Below are 25,671 nucleotides of genomic sequence, written 5' to 3'. Positions count from 1 at the left end.
CAAAACTACACGGAGAAACCCTTTCTCAAGAAACAACAACAACAAAAACCAACCAACCAAACAAACAAACAAAAGAAACCAGCAACAAAAACAACCTACACCTCTAACTGTAATAAATCAATCCCTCTCCCCTTTATTATTTTGATGCAGTGATGCAGATAATGTAAACTGCTCTTGTCTCTAGACTAGAAAGCCAGTGGTAAAGATCTCCTTAAAAACAATTAACAACAACTGAGAATAAATAACGTGATGGTCACTACTTCCGACACTGAGTCCCCGTCAAGCTGTGCATGCCCACCTTTTTTCACTTGGTAAAGCATAGTTAAGGTTTCTTCACTAGTTAGCGCTGTGACGTGCAGATTGTTGACAGTTGGTATCTGGCTGGCCAAAGCAGTGAGCTCATGGAAATGGGTTGCAAACATGCAAAAGGCACCAATCTTCGTTGCAATGTATTCCGAGATAGCCCAGGCTAGACCAAATCCATCATAAGTAGACGTTCCTCTTCCCAGTTCGTCAATGATTATTAAGGAATCTTTGGTTGCTGACCTGAAATGCATAATAATTACACGACATAAAATGTAGTTTGGAGTCTGATATGGTGGCGCACACCTTTAATCCCAGCACTTGGGAGGCAGAGGCTGGCGGATCTCTGTGAGTTTGAGGCCAGCCTGGTCTACAGAGTTTTAGGATCGCCAGGGCTACACAGAGAAACCCGGTCTCAAAAAAACCACCCGCCCACACCCACACACAATGTAGTTCAGGGATCAGGACAGAAGAGGGGAAAGACTAAAAGCCAGAGGTAGTGGATGTCTGCAGCACAATATTATTTGTTGAACACAGGCATGGCACACATGAATCCACATTAGCGAGTGTTATTTCTCTCTCTCTCTCTCTCTCTCTCTCTCTCTCTCTCTCTCTCTCTCTCTCTCTTCTCTTCTCTTCTCTTCTCTTCTCTTCTCTTCTCTCTCTCTCTCTCTCTCTCTCTCTCTCTCTCTCTCTCTCTCTCTCTCTCAGCTTTTTGAGACAGGGTCTGTCTTTGTAGTCCAGGTTCTCCTAGAGTTCATTATACAGACGAGGCTGGCCTCAAACTCACAGATACCCACTTGCCACTGCCTCCCAGGTGCCAGGATTAAAGGAGTGTGCCACCACTCTACAGGTTTCTTTTCCTGCCAATTGCCACTTCATTTTTTAAAATGTAAAGTTATAGATTTATTGACCATTCATTAGTGTTAAACTGCAACACCACAGAGGATTTCAGCACTCTCTAAAACAGCAGTACGTAAAAGAGCAAATGAGCACATGACGTAACAACCATCAGGGAAGAAGTATTTTCACCATTAGAACTGTAAGATTGGACTGGAGAGGTGGCTCGGTGCTTAAGAGCACTGACTGCTCTTCCAGAGGACCCGGGTTCAATTCCCGGCTCCACATGTCAGCTCACCACTGTCTGTAACTCCAGTTCCAGGGAACCCGACACCCACGGCAAAACACCATGGACATTAAAAAAGAACTTAAACGATAAGAGGAAGGTATGAACAAAGGACAAGGAGGACTGCTCCCGGTGTCGTGAACAGTGGAAGCAAAAGCAGAGGTGATGACCCGAACCATTGAGAACGTTACTATGTATTTTATGTAGCGTATCTGTGTGTGCACAAGTATATGTATGTGCTCCACAGGCATAGAGGAACACGAGTTGGAGGCATAAGATGTACTACAGCTATACCTCTGCACCTAGAGTTACAGAGAGTTGGGAGTCACCATGTGGGTGGGTGCTGGAAACCAGGTCCTCTGCAAGAGCAGGACGTACTCAGAACTGCTGAGCCATCTCTGGTCCAAGGACTTTATTTTTAAAAGATTACAAGCCGCTTCCCTGTCGTTTTCAGACACTTGCTGTGTTGCCCAGGCCAGTCTAAACAACTAGGACTGAGTTCCTCTCTGTCCACAGAGCAGCCCAGGACACACAACAGATGTCCCAGCTCCAGTCACCCTTTTAAGGTAACATAAAGTACACATAGTTCACAGGCGAACAATCTCTAAACCAAGAATGAATCCACAAATACATTTCACGTAAAATGGGGCAACAGGTCTCCATTTTCAGGGGACGGAGACACACACATACCTGAGGATAGACGCAGTCTCCAGCATTTCAGCCATGAACGTGGAGACACCTTTCAGCTGGCTGTCACCAGCCCCAACTCGAGCCAAGATGCAATCCAAAATGGACACCTCTGCTGAGTCACACGGCACAAAACACCCGGTCTGGGCCATGAGCACAATCACCCCAGTTTGACGAATGTATGTTGATTTACCCCCCATATTGGGACCTATAAAACAAATTACATCAAAAAGCAAGACACTGATTTCTTTCACTAGCAATTAAGATACTAGTCATTCAAAACCGCAACTGAAGATTACTTATTTCACAATGGTATGCAAATCAGACGCACAAGCCAATGGAAAAACATGCACCAAGTCACTGTCCACACAGCATCCAAATGCAATGTTCTCACCGTTTCTTCAGACAAATCTACACTGAGCCCTTTTACAGGAGACAGGTCATAAAACATACAGCTAACCTGGAGCTTGACTATGATATATAAATCTATATATATATTACCCTGGCTCAGATACCTACAGGCTAATTTAATGATGTCAAGAGTAGACCAACTGATTAGTCAACAGTATTATTCATTAATAAATGGGCTAGTAATGAATAATCAGTCTGGGTAAACACCTCATGCAACATGACCCTTAAACTTAAACTCCACGCTACATGACCCTTCTTTTGGCAAATGTACAATTTCCTTGTTTGGGTCAGGCTAAATAAACAATTTAAATAGCCACTTAGGGAAATGACAGAATGACATCCTCACTTCCTCAAGTTTATCTGTATAACTCTTACTTCCCTGTTGTTTTCTAGACTCTGGATCTGGTTACTATCTCTCAGAACAGCTCAGCTACTTTTAAATGAATATGAACACAGTGCTACATCTCAAAAGGATTGATAGCCTAAGCTAAGTTTTTCCAGGAGACAATTCCTATCCAATCTTCTAAAGATTGACTCTGGTGAGCTTTGTGGGTGAAACAATGCTTGTTTTAAATGCTGTGAATGCCTGCAACAGAATTTTTTATCAATACAATATTATCTCCTAAACTTTAACCACCCCAAAAGACTTCCTTCTAATCAAGATCTGAAAGCATTACTAACCTGAGTAATACATTTTTTTCTAATGTCAGGAACAGAGACTTTCTTCATCAATTTAAAACACATTATTTCCATTAAAAAAAAAAAGTGTTAACCCTTCACAAAAAGTCCAGAAAGTAGGTTTTTGGTTTGTGCCTTTCCCCATCCTTAAATAAAGTTGAGCAGCTGGGTAGTGGTGGTGCGCGCCTTTAATCCCAGCACTGGGGGCTGGGGGAGGCAGGCAGATCTCTGTAAGTTTGAGGCCAGCCTGGGCTACAGAGCAAGTTCCAGGACAGCCAAGGCTACACAAAGTAACCCTGTCTTGAAAAACAAGAAAACAAAACAACAACAAATTTACCAGTAATGATGTGAAACATCTGTTTATCCTTTTCAAAATGCACATCATTCGGAATAAAGGCAACTTCATCTTGAACTTCAACACAAGCATGCCTGGAGGCTTTCAGTATAATTCTTCCTGTTCCTTTCTCCAAAATGACTGGCCGTACGTAAGGAACGGGTGCGGCATTTGAGACGTGAGCAAAGCTGACCACGGCATCTAACTGAGCTAGCACATCATTGAGCGTCTGCATTGGCTCCACATAGCCTGCAAAAACATGAACCAGGACATGCACGTGGGATTATCAAATAATAAACACACACCTTATAATGAAGACCATTCCAAAACTTAACAAGTTTGCTATAAAGAAATTCGAAAAGAAGCCTGAAACTACGGCTGGAGAGATGGCTCAGCGGTTAAGTGCACTGGCTGTTCTTCCAGAGGACCCAGGTTCAATTCCCAGACCCATATAGCAGCTCACAACTGTAACTCCAGTTCAGGGGATCTGACACCCTCACACAGACATACATGCAGGCAAAACACCAATGCACATGAAATAAATAAATAAATCTTAAAAAAAAAAAAAAGCCTGAAACTCAACGCTATGTTATATATTTTTTATATATCCTTAATGTTTTCCTTATAAAATCCCAATTAACTAGGACAAACAGGCACTTTCCTCTCCTGTTGGGAAATTTAGGAAAGCATGACAATGTCAAGATCACCATAGGAAGTGTGCAGGCACACACAGACTGTAGGGTATTAGCTGAGTCTCTACTTTGAGCAACTGGTGCACGCAGAGCATTTCAGTATAACTGGATCCTAACGGCCACTTGACACGCATTCAGGATTCCACGCTACCATGGCACTAGAACCAAGTGATCACCATAACTCGCTGGCACAGGCCAGACAAGAGATGTGAAGACGGCAATGTCAGAATTCAGAGTAGACTCTGAATGCTAATGGGGTGAGGACAAAGTCACCCACGTGTCTCCTAACCTATCACACGGATGTCAACATCAGGTGCTTCTGGAGAGTCCAGAACAAAGCTTAACTTCAAGAATACATAAGATTTTCTGTTCAAATGCCTGGAAATTTGCTTCTTCTTCTTTTTTTTTTTTTTTTAGGCAGGGTCTCACTATGTAGGCCAGGCTGGCTGGCCTTGAACTAGGAGATCTGCTGGCCTCTGCCTCTCCGATTAAGAGCGTGTGCCACCATGCCCAAACGTTTCATTTTTCATTCTCTTGTTCTACATAAAAGTAATGTCTTGATAATTAACTTAAAAATGGCCAAATAAAATAATCATCTCATCCTATCATAAAATTATGTTCTTATTGTTGTTTGAAAGGAAAAGCAAGAAAATGAGGGCCTCACACTCTATTATCAGAAAGCAGTAAGAAGCTCTAGGAATTAACTGACCACTACTGCAGTGCTTACTAAAATATACTGACTTCCAAATGACGGCACTCAAAGCCAGGGCTTTGTGTGTGTTGGACAAGCTCTTCACAACTGAGCTATACAACCACTCATTATTACTTCTAAACTTGGTAAGATTCCAGCCACACTGGGGCTGGAGAGACAGACAACTTATTGGTTAAGAACACCAGCTGCTCCTGCAGAGGACCTGAGTTCAGTTCCCAGCACTCACACTGGGTAGCTCACAACTGTCTTAACTCCAGTTCCAGGGGTTCCAATGCCCTCTTCTGGCCTCTGCAGACACCTGCATGCATGTGTTGAATATGGCTGTATTCTCAACACTTGGGAGGCAAGAGAGTGATGAACTCAAGACTAGCCTACAAAGTATGGAACTATCTCTGGCCGGGCGGTAGTGGCGCACACCTTTAATCCCAGCACTCAGGAGGCAGAGCCAGGCAGATCTCTGTGAGTTCGAGGACAGCCTGGGCTACCAAGTGAGTCCCAGGAAAGGCGCAAAGCTACACAGAGAAACCCTGCCTCGAAAAACCAAAAAAAAAAAAAAAAAGAACTATCTCAAACAAAATTAAAGCAAAGTAAAATTTTTTATAATTAAAAAAATTAGGCATTTATTTATTGTGTGTGCATGACTGTACACACGTGATCCATTGCACACATATGTACATCAGAGCACAACTTTTGGGGGCACTCAGGTCTTCCCTTCTACCGTGTGGGGCCTAGGGACCAAATCCAGGTCACACAGTCTAAAGTAGGAACCTTTACCCTCCAAGCCACATCACAGGCTCTGTAAGTTTTGTAAAAGCATCTTTTCTCAACTTTGAGGCTAGCCAGGGCCAAAAGCTGAACCCAATGGAGAAGGACAAGAAGGATAAAAAGGAAATCTAAAACTGTTTCCCTATATTTTAAAAGAAGTTAGCATGAATTCAGGCTGACTCCAAATACGAAGCTCCAGATTCAGAGGTTACAACCCAGACCTTTACTAGCAGGCGATGAACAGTTTGTTTTGTTTTGTTGGTTTTGAGGAAGACTCACAGTTGAAATAAACAGTATTTATAGGGCTCTTTAAAATACAAATTAGATTCAAGAACACAAATCAACTAAATTACTGTGCTTCAGTTACCTGATATCATCAAGCAAAAATATCATCTTCATAAACCATCCCATTCACTTCTGCCCCAATACATACAGCATGTTAAAATAAAAACTCAAGTTCTGCCTTTCTTCTGCTTTGTTATGAACGCTCATAACAGTGAAACAGTTTACAGAATTAAACATGCACATAGCTTTTTAAGACTCATCACTCCTAAGTAATCAGCACACAGCCCTCAGAAAAAAACATTGCCCTGTTTCTTCACGCTGTCGTTAAGTGTGCTCTAGACCACGGTGGTGGGGTCACAGGACCGTACAGTAGTCAGTGTTCCCATTTCCCCAGCTGTCCTCCATGCTGGAGTAAGTGTGCTCTAGACCACGGTGGTGGGGTCACAGGACCGTACAGTAGTCAGTGTTCCCATTTCCCCAGCTGTCCTCTATTCTCAGCTGCAGCTCTGGGCCTTTGACTAGGTTGGTGTGTTCCTGTAAGTCTCCTTTAATCTTGAACAGAGCCTGTCCCTTTTATGATTCTTGAAAGGACCGTTTGTAAAGAGTCCACACATGGCCGGGCGGTGGTGGCGCACGCCTTTAATCCCAACACTCGGGAGGCAGAGCCAGGTGGATCTCTGTGAGTTCGAGGCCAGCCCGGGCTACCAATTGAGTTCCAGGAAAGGCACAAAGCTACACAGAGAAACCCTATCTCGAAAAAACCAAAGAGTCCACGCATGAAAAAGAATGTCCCATGATCCAGACCCACCCAATGTTTTCCTGTTTATACAGCAGGCTAATGTGTGGGGCAAGACTACACAGCACAGTGATGCGTGGGTCTGATAACCTCAGCTCGTGCCGTCATCCCACGGCGGCTCCTGCTAGCGCTCATCTCCTGGGTGTTTCTGTGAAGTTTATGTCTAAACCCTTCAGACTAACACACATCACTACCTACCCTGCACTAAACACACACTCACGCCATTCTATAGGCAGGTAACATACAGCAATTCACATTGCCCCTTCAAACAGAAAAACACCACCTCCAATGATGCATCAAGACTAGACTGAAAGCCCATGTAAGAGCACACAGAACTGACACCAGTTGTTCTTGTACAATCTGTATTTGCTTTACGGTGATATTAGTTCCAGGTCCTACGGTGTGAACCTACAGACAATGACTTAAAAGGAACATTGTACAGTGGCTCGCTCACACCTTCAATCTCAGCACGTGAGAGGTATGACAAGAGCACACTTCAGCTAAGGAGTTTAGGGACTAGCCAGGACAAGTGATCCTGCCTTCAAACAGTAAGAGCCAGTGAGAGGGCTGAGCAGATCAAATGCCTGCCACCAACCTGACTACTGATTACTGGAGTTCAATCCTAGGACCCACAAAGTAGAAAAAAGAACCGACTCTTGCAAGATGTCCTCTGGCCTCTACAAGCACAGGCACGCACGCACACATACAGATAAATAAATGTAATAATAAAAAATTAAAACAGAAGCAAAACTATCTTCAAACATCCTGATGCTTTTCTATTAAACAAGCAAACAAACAAACAGGCCATATTCAAAACATTCCATTTACCTGAAGAAATATTGACAATTTCTTTAACAATGGCATCCTGGGCCTCCTCATACTCGCCTTTATTCTTAGTATATTCTTCATTTAAAGAAGACAGTTCACTGCAAATCAAAACATGGCATTATTAAAAATATCAAAATGTTTGCCAGAAGTAATGTGAATTACACAAAATACATTCATATTTGTCATATGAAGCATCTGAACAATGAAAATTAAAAATTGAAATACAAGTAGAAAAATGGGCAACCAAGCTGGGTGTTGTGATGCATACCTTTAATCCCAGCACACAGAATGCAGAGGCAGGCAGTTTTCTGTGAGTCAAGGCCAGCCTGGTCTACACAGTGAGCTGCTTTCTGAATAGCCACGGCTATGTAAGAGACTACATCTCCAAAAATAAATAAAAAAATAAACAACAAGCCGGGTGGTGGTGGCACACGCCTTTAATCCCAGCACTTGGGAGGCAGAGGCAGGCGGATCTCTGTGAGTTTGAGGCCAGCCTGGGCTACAGAGTGAGATCCAGGAAAGGAGCAAAGCTACAGAGAGACCCTGTCTCAAAAAAACAAAAACACTAAATGAAGGAAAATGGGCAACACAGAACACCAAAAGTACAGGTTAAAATACAAACTACTGAAGAAAGTTGGAGATAAACCTAGGGAAAATGCTAGCCTCAAAGAAAAGGAATGGAGCTGGCTGGTGAGGCGGCTCAGCAGGCAGAGGTGCCCACCACAGTCTGATGGGAGTTCAATCTCAAGGAGCCACAGGACAGGAGAAAACCAGTCACCCTCTGCCCTCCGTGTGTGCAGTGTGGCATGCACCCCTCCCTCCACACACAAAACAAATAAAAAGCAGTTAAGTGTCTTAAAAGGAAGAAAAGGAACTGAGAGGAGAAAAAGAAGAGACCGAGGGAACTGGAAGGGAACTGGCGGGAAGTGGAAGGGAACTGGCGGGAAGTGGCGGAAAGTGGAAGGGAACTGGCGGGAAGTGGAAGGGAACTGGCGGGCCCAGGGCCTAACAGCAGCACAAGGAAGATCGCTATGGGGGGTACAAAGGGGGTTAAAGAAAGGTCGTGAACACATCATCAAGTGAGCCCGGAAGCCGGGCTGCAGAGGAGGCGGCTGCTCCAGATCACAGAGGCCACAAGTCTAAGATCCTACTCTGAGCGACACTCACGGGAGCCTTTAGAAAACCACACAGTAAGCATTCCACCCGTTCCACAACTTGAAGAGTAAATGGGTTTTTCACAGCTTTTAGTGCCGTGTGGCCTTTCAGTCCACTCTCTTTTATATCTGAATAACCCATAGGCTCTGTGTTTATGTAACTTAAAAGGTATTTTACTGAAACAGGAGTGACACATGTATTAGGAAAACAACATGCTTTTAATCACAGCACTTGGGAGACAGAGGCAGGCGGATCTGTAAATTGGAGTTCAGCCTGGTCTACAGAGCAAGCTCCAGGACAGCCAAGGCTACACAAAGAAACCCTGTACTAGAAAACCAAAAAGAATTTAAAAAAGAAAGAAAGAAAGAAAGAAAAAGGAAAACAAAAAAACAAAACAAAACCTTTTCTACCTGTGAATAATTCTATCCAAAACTTCCTGAGATCAGTTTAAAAAGAAAAAGAAGAAAAAAGTTAAGTTTTTTCAGTAGCAAACATAACATAGCTGTAATATAGTGAACAGCCCCAGTAAGGCAGTAAGTATCTACCTTAACCAATTTATACATTCAGCTGAAACAGCAGATGTTTTTCTTTCTACTTGATAAATGATACCAAAACTTTCCTAAAGAAATAGATGAGGGGCTGGAGAGATGGTCAGCATTTAAGAGAGCTTGCTGCTCTTCCAGGACCAGAGTTCAAATCCTAGCACCTAGGTCGGGCAGCTCACAGCCACCTGTAATTCCAGCGACAGAGGATCCAAGGCCTCTGGCCTCTTATGTACATACCCATTTGCAGACACACACACACACACACACACACACACACACACACACACACACACCTAAATATAATTTAAAAAACAAAAATAAATCCTTTATAAGAAAACTAAACAGACAAAGATAAAGCAGGATACAAGGGGAACCAGCTCCAATGGACACAGAAACATCGATTATTAATTCAATCGACTTGGGTTTTCTAGAGGCTGTTTCTGCTGCTTGGGGGAGGATCTCACTCTGATGCCGGGGCTGCCCCTGAACTCATGGCAATCCTCCAGCCTCCGTGGAGCTGGGACTCCAGGCATGAGCAAGCCTCCTGGCTAACAGCTGAATATATGACGAGCGTCTTGGGAGAGAGTAAAGCCTGACTCTTGGTGGATGCTTTTTAAACAGTGAACGCTAAAGTGAAAGCCCTCTGTCAAAGACATCAGAGTAGCATGCCCGCCCACCTGTTGGTAAACTTAACTCCGTTCTTCTGAATATCCACTGTGCTGAAGTTCTTATTGTTTCGAAGGACTTTTTCTTCCTTGCAGGTCACACGAAAATAATATCCAAACTGTGCGCTGGAATCCAATTTAATCTGTTTGCCAGCATCCAATCCTTCATGATCAGAAAAAAATTAGGTCATAAACACATACACTTTTCAGTGTAAATGGTCAAAATCATTACATCTGAATAGTGCAACACTTAGGACAAGGCAACATACTGGAAATTATTATCTCACTGGAGAAGATTCAAATCCCACTTTATTGGAGAACTATGTAAAATATACCTATGGAGTCCTTAACCTCTCTTATAAAGGCTGGCCACTAACATGGAAGAAGCTGCTCTTTATATGGGTAAAATCCACCCAAGGTGGCTGAGCACCAGCTGTGAACAGCACACACTGATTCAGATGTTGGATGCCTACGAAAATGGGTATGGTATGGCCCATGCTTAAGTAGTTTTGCATGCATAGGGCTCCTTTTATTTTACTTTTTAATATTTATTTATTCTCGTGTGCGTGTGCATGCATGTAACGGTGTGCCATGGTTCATGTGCTGAGGTCAGAAGACAAACTATAGGAGTTAGTTTCCTCTCTCCACTCCACCACGTGGGTCAAAGGCTGGCCATGAGGCTGCTTGGTGGTGAAGTGCCTTGACTCACTAAGCCTCCATCAAAGGCCAGGCTTCTCTATTTAACCAAAGAATGTTTGAAAATTAGGGTAGAACTGAAAGTGGCCAAATGCAATTTCTTCTTTTTTTTTTTTAATAATTTATTTAAATTTGCTTTATGTGCACTGGTGTGAAGGTGTTGGATCCTCTGGATCTGGAGTCATAGACAGGTGTGAGCTGCCATGTGGGTGGTGAGAACTGAACTCAGGTCTTCTGGAAGAGCAGCCAGTGCTCTTAACTACTGCACCATCTTTCCAGCCCTTGCCAAATGCAATTTCTAAACAAAAATTTGACTGGACAATGAGAGTCTAGAACAACCAGGTTTTATTCTTGTTAAGCACAGAAAATTTCAGAGCACACAACGATTTACCAGCTCAACTTTATTTATCTAAGATTTGTGAAATTTTCTATCATGGCCTCTACTCATAATTTTACTCAAAATGATTATTAGACCACACTAAAAAACAAAATACTATACAGCAATTTGTTAGCTGAAGAACAGTAACTAAAATTAAAAGCAACAACCACAGACAACCCTCATCTGCAGAGAAAGGACAGCAGAGAGCCGTGTGTAAAAACAACAACAACAACAACAAGGTTTTAATAACAGAATCTCAAAATGGGAATCCCACAGTGACCATCTGCCATCCGCAACAATTAGTCTCAAACCGAAGCAAGTGCCCTCTTGGGGGCGGAAAACCAAGACTGGGTACCAATGTGATGACTGCATAAATGATTCAGACCTCCATGACTCATCCTTACCAAGACCCCGGGCAGCACTTATTAACGTAGCCTGCATCTTCTTTTCCAGGCCATCCATTACTTCTCTTAGTTCACTCAGGTTAGGATCAAATGAAGGTTTTACAAGGAACTCATGGTTTTCCACCTGTATACAGAACAAGGAGTCACTAAACTATGCAGACAAATGGGTGAAGACAGAATTTACCTATGGAAATGTGGCTGACGTTGGCAGGACTGACCGTCCCTGAGTCACTCAGACAACACTGAGAATCTTTACTTATTAACAGACTTTAACAGGAGCTTACGACGGCTTAGATACACAGGAATCACCCACTGGAAACAGCGTCTCCAAAGCTAGCCTTACTGCTGAAGAACGTTCAGTGTTTAGAACCATCACCAAATTATAGCTTTTCCCAAAGCAGAGAGCTGTCTGAAGAACATCAAGGAACAGTCCTAACTCAGCACAGGACCCCACTCTAAGAACGCTGCATCTAGTTAGTGCTGGCGAGATGCTCAGGGTAAAGAACTGTTACAGTTCATCAAAATTTCATGATTTGAAAACACATTTGGGTGTGTGGGGGGTGACTGCTGGGTCAAACTCTTAAATACCCTGCTTCTGTAAACTGCTCCTACATTCCTTTTCTGGAGACAGGGTGTAGCTCTGTCTGGCCTGAACCCAGAACTTGGGGATCTGTCGGCCTCTGTTCCAGAGTACTGGGATTAAAGGTGTGCACCGCCATTGCCATGCCTGGCTTTTGCTCCTATTATTAAATAACAAGAAACTGTAATGAAAAATGGATCTCATTTATGAGAGGAAAGACATACACGAAATTTTCAAGTCTTTATTATGTAGAGCCTTTATAAAGACAATTTATTTGAAGATTAAATAGAATTGGTTTCAAGTGATGGGGCAAACCATGGAAACAGGCACTTAAATCAAATGTTAATAGCTGTTCAGGCCTAGTGACTGTTCTTTTTTTAAAACAAATGACTAAAAGTTAAACAAATAAAATTACAAAGGAACATTTTAAAAAGAAGTCTATCTGTACCAGGCATTAAAATTATTAAATACACAATTATACATAAAAGCTTAATATGAGAGTGAGTCAATTTTCTCAAACAAGACGACAGAAACATTCCCTAAATAAGGCTGAAACAAATTGCTCCTAATTATTATCCACTTAATCAGAGCACATCTTCACACTCCTAAAGTGAACTACCTAAGAAATAAAAATCAAATTACAGAAAGCTAGCAGAAAATGAGTATTAAAAATAAAACATGTTTCAACTATATAAAATATTAAAAGCTAAAATTCTGAATAGTTTCCCCCCCCCCCCCCCTTTTTTTTTGGTTTTTCAAGACAAAGTTTCTCTATTTAGTCCTTGCTGTCCTGGAACTCACTCTGTAGACCAGGCTGGCCTCAAACTTGGAGATCTGACTGCCTCTGCCTCCTGAGTGCTGGGATTAAAGGCGTGCGCCACCACCACCCGGCTGAATAGGTATTTTTAAAGATGAAAGATATATTATCAGTTTTACCAAAAATATAAAATCATAAAGGGTAGTTTTTCTTTTTGTCAAGGCACTTCTCTGCATGTTAAGCATTAGGGTCATTGAATGGACAGGCAGAAGCACCTGAAATGAGCAGTAAAGGGGGAAGGGAACACTGTAATTAAGGATAGGACTATTTAAACAGCCCTGAGCTGTTCTCCAGCCTTCCTGATGCAGACATAGTCCACCACAGTGTCTTTCCTACCTCCTGCCCCCAACCCTAAGAAAAAGAAACTGCAGCCAACACCAATGAGGCTTCGCCGAAACCAAACACTCCTTCACGTCTGCTGAGAGTGGAAGTTGGGAGACTGTTTAAAAACGAAGAGGAGCAGGGGCTGGGCATGTGGGTACATGCATTTGATTTTAATCCCAGCACTCAAGAGACAGAAGCAGGCAGATCTCTGAGTTCCAGGCCAGCCTGGTCTATATATGAAACAAGTTCCAGGACAGCCAGGACTACAAGAATTTTCTTTCTTGAAAAAGAAAACAAGCCGGGTGGTGGTGGCGCACGCCTTTAATCCCAGCACTCGGGAGGCAGAGCCAGGCGGATCTCTGTGAGTTCGAGGCCAGCCTGGGCTACCAAGTGAGTTCCAGGAAAAAGGCGCAAAGCTACACAGAGAAACCCTGTCTCGAAAAACCAAAAAAAAAAAAAAAGAAAAAGAAAAAAGAAAAAGAAAACAACAACAACAGGGGGCTGGAGAGATGGCTCAGAGGTTAAGAGCTCTGGCTGCTCTTCCAGAGGTCCTGAGTTCAATTCCCAGCAACCACATGGTGGCTCACAGCCATCTGTAATGAGATCTGGTATGAAGGCACACATGTAGGCAGAACACTGTATACATAAATAAATCTTTCAAAAAAAAGTTGTTTTTTTTTAAAAAGTGGGGGGAAGGGCAAAATGCAATAAGACTCAGGATATTTGTTACTCTTTGACACTGCAATACTCGAAGATAATGTATGTGCATAATTATTTATCAACAGAACAGAGTATTAATAGTCATTTAAACATATAATGAAGCTTATCTAGAAATAAGGACCAACACTTGAGACAACTACAGGGAAAACAAGGCTGTCAGGTGGACTGCAGTGTGCTACATAACTTGCTTCTTCTTCCAGTGACGTTCCTATCCTCAACCCCACCACCCAGAAACCTAACGCTTAAGCAGAACCCTGAGAATTCTCACTAATTCCAAGTCTGGAGAGGGAATCCTCATCTCCTTCCTGAAATAAAAAATACAGTTGAGAGCTGCCGGGAAGCAGCACCCACACAGAGGCTCTCAATCACCCATAATTACAGTTCTAGGGACGCAATGTCCTCTTCTGACTGTTTCTGGCTCCTGCATACACACATAAAATAAAATAAATACGTAACAAATAAATGTTTAAAACAAAAACTGAGAAAGAAAGCTATTGGGAAGACCTAAGCAAAGCAAGGGGGAACTGGACAAGCAGGTTTTTAACTTCAATAAACGCAGCTAAGGGGAACACATCAAATGGTCATCCTCCAGCAGTCTACCACTTGCTTTACGGTACAGTCTTTCCAACACTATTGTTGTAGAATATTACTTTAAGGTGTATTATTTTTGTTTATGTTGCATTTGTTTAGCTCTGTGAAGCTGTGTTACTGTGTCTGTCTAAAACATCTGATGGTCTAATAAAGAGCTGAACCGCCAATAGCAAGGCAGGAGAAAGGATAGGCGGGGTTGGTAGGCAAGGAGGGAGAAATCTGGCAGGAGAAAAGATTGAAGGAGCCATTGAAGGAGGAGGATTCCAGGGGCCAGCTACCCAGCCACGGAGTAAGAGTGAAAGTAAGATTACAGAAGTAAGAAAAGGAAAAAGCTCAGAGGCAAAAGGTATACGGGATAATTTAAAGTTAAGAAATGCTGGCTGGAAACAATCCAAACTATGGCAGGGCATTAATAATTAAGAATAAGCCTCCGTCTGTGTATTTATTTGGGAGCTGGGTGGTGGGCCCCCCAAAAGAGCAAAACAACATCAATGCACTATCACCTACTTGGCCACTAAAACAAGTCACTAGATCAGCAAAGGTGACAAACAGACAAGCAGGGAGCTCGTAAGTGGGATGAAACCAAGAATCAAGATGAAAAGAATGAGAAAGAAGCCAGCAGCGGTGGCGCCCGCCTTTAATCCCAGCACTCAGGAGGCAGAGGCAGGCGGATCTCTGTGAGTTCAAGGCCAGCCTGATCTACAGAGCTGGTTCCAGGACAGCCAGGGTTACATGGAGAAACTCTGTCTTGAAAAACCAAAAGAGAGAGGGAGAGAGAGAGAGAGAGAGAGAGAGAGAGAGAGAGAGAGAGAGAGAAAAAGGGAAGTTAGGCTTTCACCAGTCGGTAGAGTGCATCAATACACCACAGCAGAGATTTTGCTGAAATGGAATTACCAGTTTCAAAAGAGAATAGAAAGTTTATAGAGGATGCATACCAAAAGATAAAGGAATTACAAAGCAAATAAAGGTAAGATATTAAGCATCTTAATATTTTTAGGTCTTGCCGGGCGGTGGTGGCGCACGCCTTTAATCCCAGCACTCGGGAGGCAGAGCCAGGCGGATCTCTGTGAGTTCGAGGCCAGCCTGGGCTACCAAGTGAGTTCCAGGAAAGGCGCAAAGCTACACAGAGAAACCCTGTCTTGAAAAACAAAACAAAACAAAACAAAAAAAAAATTTTTAGGTCTTATATGTTTTATGTATCTGAGTGATTTGCCTGCTCGTATGTCTGGTGACCGTGGAGGCCAGCAGAGGACATGGGATCCCCTGGGACTGGAGTTACAGAGTTGTGAGCTGCCATGTCTCGTGGGTGCTGAAGTCAAACCTGGGTCCTCTGCAAAAACATGTACCCTTAACTGCTGAGCCAGCTCTCCAGTCAGGGTATTCTAAACAACTTTAAAGGCTCCACTACCCCAGAGTACTAGATAAAATGTTATACGCATTCTTTTCCAAATGCATGAGCAGCTGGTGACCTTCCAGTCTAAGGGCTGCCAAGGGAAGACTCTCCAACACACAGCCAGGGAGGTTGTTTCAAATCTATTTCATGCCGGGCTGGGGCACGAGCCGTTAACCCCAGCACTCTGGAGGCAAAGGCAGGTAGATCTCTGTGCATCTGAGGCTAGCCTGGTCTTCTATACATAGCCAGTTCTAGGTCGGCCAGGGTGAGACCGTATTTGTTGTTGTTTTAAAAATAAATATATCCTGACTGGTTTTATATCAATTTGACACAAGCTAGAGTCCTCTAAAAAGAGGGATCCTCAATTGAGAAAATGCATCCATAAGACCCAGCTGTAGGGCATTTTCTTAATTAGTGATGGGGGGGCAGCCCACTGTGGTGGGCAGGTGGTCCTGGGTTCTATAAGAAAGCAGGCTGAGCAAGCCATGGTGAGTAAACCAGTCAGCAGCACTCCTCCATGACTCTGCATCCGTGCCTGCCTCCAGGATCCTGCCCTGTGTGAATTCCTGTCTTGACTTCCTTTGAGGATGAACCTCCCCAGCTGCACATCACAGTAATAGTAGCCCTGACTAAGACTCAACAACCTTGCATCCACAGCCCTGAGAAGGGAGAGTGAAGGCAGACTCTCCCTGCACCAATAATGGGGTTTGGATAACAAGCGTCTACTAGTTATGCTGGCAGACAGATCGATGTTAGCTGCTGGCTTTTTTACTGCCTCTGCTTCTACTGTGATCAAAACGGTCTTTTTTAGTAAAGCACATAACTGAGATCAAAGATAATCTTTCCTAGCTTCCCTCAGAACCAGATGTGGGTTCTGAATCAATCCAGGCCAAGGGAATGTGAGCAAAAGTCATGTGTACCATTTCCAAAATAAACGACACATTTCGGCTGGCTGGAGAGAAGGTGAGTCACCTTGCACTCTGAAGGTGGAGCCAAGCACAACGGTGATGGAGGACCAGGACGGGAGCGCCTGCCTGCCCCACTGGCCGGGGGCTGAAACACCCAGACTACTGCCAGGATAAAGCTAGAGTCCTAATCTCAGCGAAAGGACCAGACCTGCCATTCTGGTTCACGCCACCAGTATTCACTGCTGCATTGTTTACATTTTCATTCACAGCTGCATCTTCACCTGAATAAATCTGGAAAGCCCCAGACTGAGAAGAAACCTTGAAAGCTCCACTGAGGCAGGGCATGGTGACGCCCACCTTTAATCAACGGTCAGGAGGCGCAGGTAGGCAATTCCGGGAGCTGGAAGTGACTTCAAGGATGGACAGTCAGGACAATTTACACAAAATCCAGCTAAATACAAATAAGGTACCATCTACATGGAGGGTCCGAGGAACTGCTGAAGGAAGACCCCAGACTCAAATAGTATGTAAGAACAGTGAGCGTTTATTAGACCAGCGTGCATGTGGGGTCGGTTACCTGTACCAAATGGCGAGGACACCGAGACGGACGTTTAAGCACAGCTAAGGGGAGTTTTAGGGGCAGTCAGGTCATCTCATACATAACTGGTTAAGCAGGCAGCAGTTACATTAGTACACTGTTAATTGGCCGAGGCTTAGTCTTATCATTTTTGGACACGTCTGCACAAGCTTGGCCGTGACTCAGAAGGGGGCTGCTGGGTTTGTCCTTGAGATACCGTGACGCTGACTTAGATCCTGTGTGTTTGTTCTCTCCCTCCACCCTGAATGTAAGGACTTGTAGATAAATGGCCCTTTGTTGGGAGAGACACCTGTTTGTCCTTCTCAGAGGACTGGAACCTAAATTCAGTTGCGAAAGTGGAGAGTTTAACCCCTTCACACTTGTAAAATGAATGAGGAAAAAAGCCAACAGGACACATATGGGCACACATATGCACGCAAAGCCAACAGGACACACATGTGCACACATATGCACGCAAAGCCAACAGGACACATATGGGCACACATATGCACGCACACTCGCAAAAGTTCAACAGGAAACACTGTACAACCTAAGACCCAAGACCCAAGAGAAGGCTATCGGCACCACTAAGGGTCATTCCCCAGCACCAAACACAAACTTTAATTAACTTTAGATATGGAAAATTAAATATTTAAGATATTTAGGCAAATGGTAAGAAAACAGCTACTACTTACAATGGTAGGAAGCTAAAACTGAACTGAAACACTTTTATAAATAAAAACACAAGCACTGGAAGGAAAAACTGCCCAGCAAGTGTCCAACTGCAGTCCAGAAACGAGAAAGGAATAACAGTGCTCAACACATCATGACGCCATGTGGCTTAGTCTGTCACCTAAGGGAACCTGGACAAGAAATGCCCTCCTCAGGACTGGCCTGTAGGTGAACCTATGGGACATGTTCTGGACTGATGATGGGTGTGGAAGGACCCAGCCACTGCATGTGGTGCTATGCCTGGACAGGGGCCCTGGGGTCTATAAGAAAGTAAACTGAGCAATCCAGAGGGAGAAAGCCAGTAAGCAGCCTTCCTCCACAGCTTGCTGTGATCTCTGAGGTAAAATAAACCTCTGGTCATGGTCTTTACCACAGCAGCAGAAAGCAAATGAAGACAATTGCTAATTCTCCAGAATTGATCAGAAACATGAATTGGCTGTAAAGAGGAGAAAGCCCCGGGCTGGCAGGCTGGCAGGCTAGCTCGGTCAGTACAAGTGCTTCCCAGCACGGCAATTTGACTTTGGTCCCTGAGAGACACATGGGAGGAGGAAGCCCATTCGAGGACTGAAGAGCCGGCCCCGCAGGGGGAGGACTGATGACTCCTGCAGAGGACCCTGGGTCAGTTTGGAGCACCCACCTCTAACTCCAGTTCTAGGGGATGTGAAGCCCTCTTCGGGCCTCCTCAGGAACATGCACACACACGGCACATAGAAAATTCACAGACACACATACACACCTAAATTAAGTAAATAAATCAATTTTTAAAATAAGATTTGTACAAACTGTTCTCTGATTTCCACATCCATACTGTGACATGTGCGCTCTCTCTCTCTCTCTCTCTCTCTCTCTCTCTCTCTCTCTCTCTCTCTCAATGAATGTAATACAAAGAGAAAATGAAAGAAACAAACTTTGGGTATACAGAAATAACATCTGGAAACCCCTAGTATCGGTAAGAAAGCAGAGCAGAGTATCACCTTACACATATCATCTTACGGCAGTTAAGGGAGAATTACAAACACGGGCCCTGCACCTAAGTCTCCTCAATAACAGGAGTGAAAAGCAGACGTTTCCAAGCAAATAAAACAGCCTGACTAGCAGACTCTAATCAATGAACTTCAAATCTAAACTCGACAAGTACTGTGTGGAATGGAAATAAACTTAAAGGCACAGAGCTAAAAGCACTAGCCAGCAATGAAGACATGTAATTTGGTATCAGGTGTCTTAAGGGTCTAGTGACTTCTCAGTGCTAGGAAACAAACCAATGGCTCTATACACCAGTTCCCAACCCCAAACTTAGAGATCCCAATCAGTGCAACAGTGAGCACCACAGAGGCCGAGGGCACACCGGTGGCCCACACTGTGGAAAGTTAGCACCACAGAGACCGAGGGCACACCTGTGGCCCACACTGTGGAAAGTTAGCACCACAGAGTAGTCTGAGGACACACCTGTGGCCCACACTGTGGAAAGTGAACAACACAGAGTAGTCTGAGGACACACCTGTGGCCCACACTGTGGAAAGTGAGCACCACAGAGGCCGAGGGCACACCTGTGGCCCACACTGTGGAAAGTGAGCACCACAGAGGCTGAGGACACACCTGTGGCCCACAGTGTGGGTCACAGCAGGAGTCTGAAGTCAGCCTAAGTTATCTCGTGGGACTGTTTCACGGAGACAACGGGCAAGGAAGAACCACGAAAGGATCTGACAGAAGTTCAAACACTTGAGAAATATTTAACAGGCTAACTAAAACTGCTACTGACGGGATGGGGGTGGGGTGTGGGAGGGCCAGCTACAGTCACAGCTCAGTGGCACAGAGCTTGCCTAGTGTGTGTGTACACACGACCCTGCATGCAACACCCAGCACCGCCAAAACTCCAGAGTTACGACTGTGGAGTGGAAAACCTAAGTCAGGAAACATGCAGGATCCTCAAGTGTGTGAAGAACTTCTGAAAGCGGGCACAGACCAAGCTTAGCAACTTTCTTCTAAATAACTGATGACGAAAATAAATCATAATTGAGTACATTATTCCTTTCTGAACCTGTGGGGTGCAGGTTTAGAGAAGGGAAGTAAAATACCGAACACATAATAACCTCCACCACGCCAGCCCACTACCCACCACACACAAATAAACGTCAAACAAGAAAAGGGACTGGAGAAATGGCGCAGTGGTTAAGACCGCTTGCTGCGCTGTGTCTTGCTTCAACAGTGTTTGGATGGAGCAGACCCGGGGGCTCCCTTTGCTAGCTTCCAGCTGCCTTTCAGTCTCTCCGGTTCAGCCCCTGGGACCATCTCCTCACTGCCTTCGGCTCCCAGGACCAGCCAGCACCGTCTCTTCACGGTTAGCTCCATACTGCGTATCAGTCATGAGCTCCCAGGTCCGTCAGAATTATCCCACCTGAGTGGAGGCTGCAGTGAACCGCCTGGTCAACTTGCACCTGTGGGCCTCCTATACCTACCTCTCTCTGGGCTACTATTCTGACTGGAATGACATGACTCTGGAGGGTGTAGGCCACTTCCGTGAACTGGCCGAGGAGAAGGGTGAGGGTAGGGTACCGAACTGCTCAAGATGCAGAACGATCGCGGGGCCACGCTCTTCCAGAATGTGCAGAAGCCATCTCAAGATGAGTGGGGTAGAACCCAGGAGGTCATGGAAGCTGCCTTGGCCCTGGAGAAGAACCTGAACCAGGCCCTCTTGGGTCTTCATTCCTTGGTTTCTGCTCACACAGATCCTCATCTCTGCGACTACCAGGGAAACCACTTCCTGGATGAGGAGGTGAAGCTCATCAAGAAGATGGGCAACCACCTGACCATCCTCCACAGGGGGGCTGGGCCACAGCCATCTCTGGGCAAGTACTTCTTTGAGCGACTCACTCAAGCATGACTAGGAGGCCTCGACTTGCAAGGGGCTCCTTCCTCTGCTCTGCACCAGCCAGTCTCAGGACCTTCACCTGAACCTCTCGGGCCAACTAGGCAGCTTTGTAACTGCCCTGGAGGCCCTCCCAAATCTTAGACCAAGTAAAAATAAAGCTTTTTGAAACAGCAAAAATAAATAAATAAATTTTAAAGGGGAAAAAAAAAAAGTGCTTGCTGCTCTTCCAGAGTTCCCAGTAACCACAGCAAGAGGCTCACAATGACCTGCAACTCTAGCTCTAAGATATCTGATGTCGTCCTCTGGCTTCCATGGTTATCTGCATTCACAATACACTCACATACAAATGCACACATACATATATATATAAACAATAATAATAATTATATATAACAGGGTACAAAAATGGTAATGTTTGAAATTAATGAGAGAAACACAACCCAAAAAGATTTTTTTAAACGTCTTAAGCCTCTCCAAACAGCTGAACTACTGGGAGAGGGAAATGCTGGGTAGTGGGGGACCAGCCCCCCAATTTTTCCCCACGGTACTCTTGAGGAGTAAGGGATAAGAGTTTTAGATAGAAGGATAGAGGGGAGAGAAACAGATAGAAACAAAGGATAGCCTCGGGCAGGCTTGGACCCTTATCCACTGGCCCCTTCTGTCTCTTCTAAAGGGCTTTTTAAAGGAATGCCAAGGGGTGGAGCAAAAGACCTCCCCTTGATAGATCGAAGCACACCACACATCCAAGTGCAGACCCTTCCAAACACCTGGTAACCATGCACATGGTCAACCAACCCTCTAATGCAGCTCTACTGGGTAAAGCAAGCTCCTATCTCACTGGAAACCTTTGTGGGCCTCCACAACTCCCCCTTCTTGGTATAAAAAAGGACCCCAGGCCCCTCAGATGGACGGTGCCTGTCTTAGGTCGTCCTCCTTGAGTGATCTTGCTTACCCGTCATGGAGATACACTTTCCATCAAGCATACTCTGCCTTAGGTTGGAAGCCATCAAGAATAAAGTTGCCCGCCGGGCGGTGGTGGCGCACGCCTTTAATCCCAGCACTCGGGAGGCAGAGCCAGGCGGATCTCTGTGAGTTCGAGGCCGGCCTGGGCTACCAAGTGAGTTCCAGGAAAGGCGCAAAGCTACACAGAGAAACCCTGTCTCGAAAAACCAAAAAAAAAAAAAAAGAATAAAGTTGCCCATCTTTGACTACCAGCCTCTGGCAGGAGGGGGGTACAAAGCTTAACTCAGCTCTGGCCCGGGTCCCTACTGCGCTTGCACATATCCACAGTGATCTCCATAGCTGCCACACCTCCCAGTAAAGGAGTAGAGGATAATAAAGATGGAATATCCTTTTTGGAATGGGTCTAAGGTGATTATAACTGTCTCAGCTGCACCAACCCCTCTTCCTGGATCAAAATTCTCTCCTAACAGATGTTCAATAAAACTTTCAAGAGACTGTTTCGATTCCCAGAAGAAAACAGTCATTTCAAAGTATCCACTCAAGTAAACAAAAACCCATGCTAATTATAAAGACACTTTTACAAACTAAGTCGATTGTGACAGGATTACCCCTTTGTGGGAGGCCTACCCCTTTCTAAACAGAAACAGGAGTAGAAATTTCTAGGAAGAAGACAAAAAAACACCCCTAATTATGACACCTTCCTTCACTTAGAAGTTTTCCAGGGGCTACTAAGATCATAAAATTATATTTTAAGCTACCATAAAAAGTATTCAAATAGCCGCCTTTAATTCTAGCACTTGGGAGGCGGAGGCAGAGGCAGGCGGATCTCTGTGAATTTGAGGCCAGCCTAGTCTACAAAGAGAGTTCCAGGAAAGGCACAAAGCTACAGAGAAACCCTGTCTCGAAAAACCAAAAAAGTCTTCAAATATCTGAAGGTAAAAGAGTAATAAAAGCTTCAAGATGCTTCTCATGTGATTGATTTGGTTTATCCTTTAAAAATTAATGTAATCTAATTTGTCCAGACTAGACAGATATTGATGGAGCAATAAAAACAATTCTAGTATGAACTTATACTTAACATTTATACTTTTTACAGACTTACATCCAATATTTAGACTTACATTCAACATTTACACTTTTTACAGACTTATATTCAAAAGGAAACTCTATAGAACTATTTTACAGAACTTGTATTAAAAAGGAAACTCTATAGAACTATTTTATAAATTTTAACAGACATCTAGAAAGAATCTCTTAACTAATATTCAAAAGCAAACTCTATAGGACTACTTTACAATCTTTAGCAAACATCTAGAAAAGATTTCTTAACTAAACTATTAACAAGACAGAAAGTACCCAAATCATTTCTAAAGGTTGGCGTTTATAGTCATCTTTGATATCATTCTGAAAGTTTTCTTGAGAGTTTGAAGTCAGAGTTTAATTCATCTAAGCTTGACTGAGAGTAAAACTCCCTCTTAATTTCTTAAAGCTGTTTTTTAAGATTACCATGAGCTTTTTAAATGATGTCAATATTTCCCTCTTTTATCTTAAGCACAATTCAATCCCATAAATTTTTTTTCACACTCGAAGCAATTTCCTATAGTAAGGACCATTTTCCCTTGTTTTCTAAAAGACTTCAAAGTAGCTTGCTGACAAACAGTATTAGCATTTTAATTATATCCTTAGAGGCAAGTTGTTCACCTAGTTCTTAGGGGGGGTAAGGTTAAGTTTTCTAACATCATTTGGAAAAGAAACTGCATTTTGAGCTGGGAAAAAACAAAAACAAAAACAAACAAAAAAAAAACCAGACTTTTTGGGCAGTACCGCCATTTTGAGCTGAAAAACTACATTTCCCATACTGCCTTTCTCTACATCACCCCCCCCCCCCCCCCCCCCCCGTGGTTATGAACAACATTATGGACTACGTTTCCCATGCTGCCTTTTGCGTATGCCACAGTTTGTTTTCATACTGAAAACCAAGATCAAACGAGCTTTTTTCACTACAGATTTCTGTTTTCCCTGAGCTGGCATTAACAATGTATTTCCTTCACCTGACACTTTTCCTGGAGTGGGCCACAACCGGCTGTCAGTCTGCCTGTGTACATTCAGACAGGCACTTTGGTGCCAGAAGCAAGAACCCCTCTGGGCTTGCTCCCCTGCCTTTCCAGGTCAGTGAAAGAAAATAAAAGCAGTTGAAATGAAAGTCCTTTCAGCCTTTAGAGAGAGATTCCCTCCCTGACAGAGCTATGTCTCTTTCTGGCTTATCTCCTCCTCTAGATACAGAGTTCCAGATGCCGCAGCCAAGGCTCAGCTTCAGCTTCACGGCTTCCTCCATGCCAGCAGCCCCTCCCCAGGTCCCTCAATGCCTCTGTTGCAGCTGCACACTTCAGGGAGGAAGCTGCCCTGCTCCACTCCCCACCTGCACTCTCCTGAGCGACGATGGCTAGGCTCTAGCCACAGGGGATTCTAGCTACTGTTTTTCTAATACTGTCTGGAAGGAGAGACGGGACTAGCAGAGAGAATTTGCCATATTCCAAGAGGTTTTTTTTTTTTTTCCCTAGAGTAATTACAAGTGATTTTCTCATACTGATGTTATTTTCAGGTGAATCTATTTTTTTTTTTTTTTGCCCTTACAGAAAGAGAAAAAAAATCTGAGGGAAAAAAAAAAAAAAAAAAACCTGAAAAGCTTTTAGTTTTTTTTTTTGGTTTTTTTTTTTTTTTTTTTTTTTGGTTTTTCGAGACAGGGTTTCTCTGTGTAGCTTTGCGCCTTTTCCTGGAACTCACTTGGTAGCCCAGCCTGGCCTCGAACTCACAGAGATCCGCCTGGCTCTGCCTCCCGAGTGCTGGGATTAAAGGCGTGCGCCACCACCGCCCGGCTAGCTTTTAGTTTTTTTAGAGAGAGATTACTAAGATTTCCCTAAGACCTCTGTTCTCCTTGGCTTCATGGCCAAAAGGAAACTAACTTTGATGGTACGGTGTTACAATGGCGTTTGCCAGCAGAGTGGAGAATGTTGTTTCATCCACATCCACCTCAAGGAAAACTCCCTGCCTCTCAGGGCTTGATTCTAAGCTGTCTCCAGGTGAAAGCTTCCATAGGAATCTTTTTCTGTCCTTTTTTCTGATCTTTAATAGGTTTTTCTTGATTCTTCCCCAGGAGTTTGCGTTCACAGCCCCATGGCTGGAAATCAAGGACATAGTTCTTCTGTTATGTTGCTTATCTTATCCTACATTTTTTTCTTAAACTATATTCCTAACCCAATATTTCTATATTCTACCTTACTCTAAATTTTTCCTACACTATATTCCTATATTCTACTTTATATTTTCCTTAATTTTTATAGATAGAAATTAAGAGAGAGAGAGAAAAAAATGAAAGAAACTTAGAGAAATACACTGCAGCTTCACTTGGGCATCTTTCAGCCACTTCACTTTCACTCCAGAGAATAAAATACCGTCGCATTTATTTTTCAATTCCTTATCGGCATGCCTCCTCATATATGTGACGTACCCTGACACTTTTTTTGCCAAGTTCCTAGCTCTGTTTGTGGTGCCATTTGTGGGGGACCAGCCCCCACCTTTTTTCCCCAGGGTACTCTTGAGGAGTGAGGGATAAGAGATTTAGACAGAAGGATAGAGAAACACAGGATAGCCTCAGGAGGGCCTGGATCCTTATCCACCAGCCCCTCTGTCTCTTCTAAAGGGCTTTTTAAAGGAATGCCAAGGGCCAAGGCAAAAG

At 43.9% G+C, this 25,671-nt stretch overlaps 1 protein-coding gene and 1 pseudogene across 1 annotated transcript in view; one reads left to right on the top strand and one right to left on the bottom strand.

Moving 5' to 3' along the window:
* Msh2 (mutS homolog 2) overlaps nt 1-25,671 on the bottom strand; it is a 64,308-nt gene that overhangs the window by 5,192 nt on the left and 33,445 nt on the right. Inside the window, exons 9-14 of the mRNA XM_052746514.1 lie at nt 11,462-11,585; nt 9,995-10,145; nt 7,618-7,715; nt 3,543-3,788; nt 2,120-2,324; nt 299-546 (exon numbers count right to left, since the gene is read on the bottom strand). Coding sequence (XP_052602474.1) covers nt 299-546; nt 2,120-2,324; nt 3,543-3,788; nt 7,618-7,715; nt 9,995-10,145; nt 11,462-11,585 — 1,072 coding nt within the window. The remainder of the gene's footprint in view (nt 1-298; nt 547-2,119; nt 2,325-3,542; nt 3,789-7,617; nt 7,716-9,994; nt 10,146-11,461; nt 11,586-25,671) is intronic.
* On the top strand, nt 13,628-23,784 carry LOC128115631 (ferritin light chain-like; annotated as a pseudogene).

The sequence above is a fragment of the Peromyscus californicus genome, unplaced genomic scaffold (genome assembly GCF_007827085.1).
Source record: "Peromyscus californicus insignis strain IS unplaced genomic scaffold, ASM782708v3 Scaffold_1__1_contigs__length_55948999, whole genome shotgun sequence".
Taxonomy (NCBI): domain Eukaryota; kingdom Metazoa; phylum Chordata; class Mammalia; order Rodentia; family Cricetidae; genus Peromyscus; species Peromyscus californicus.
Note: the sequence above shows the minus strand (reverse complement) of the source record. Positions and strands in the feature narration are given on the sequence as shown.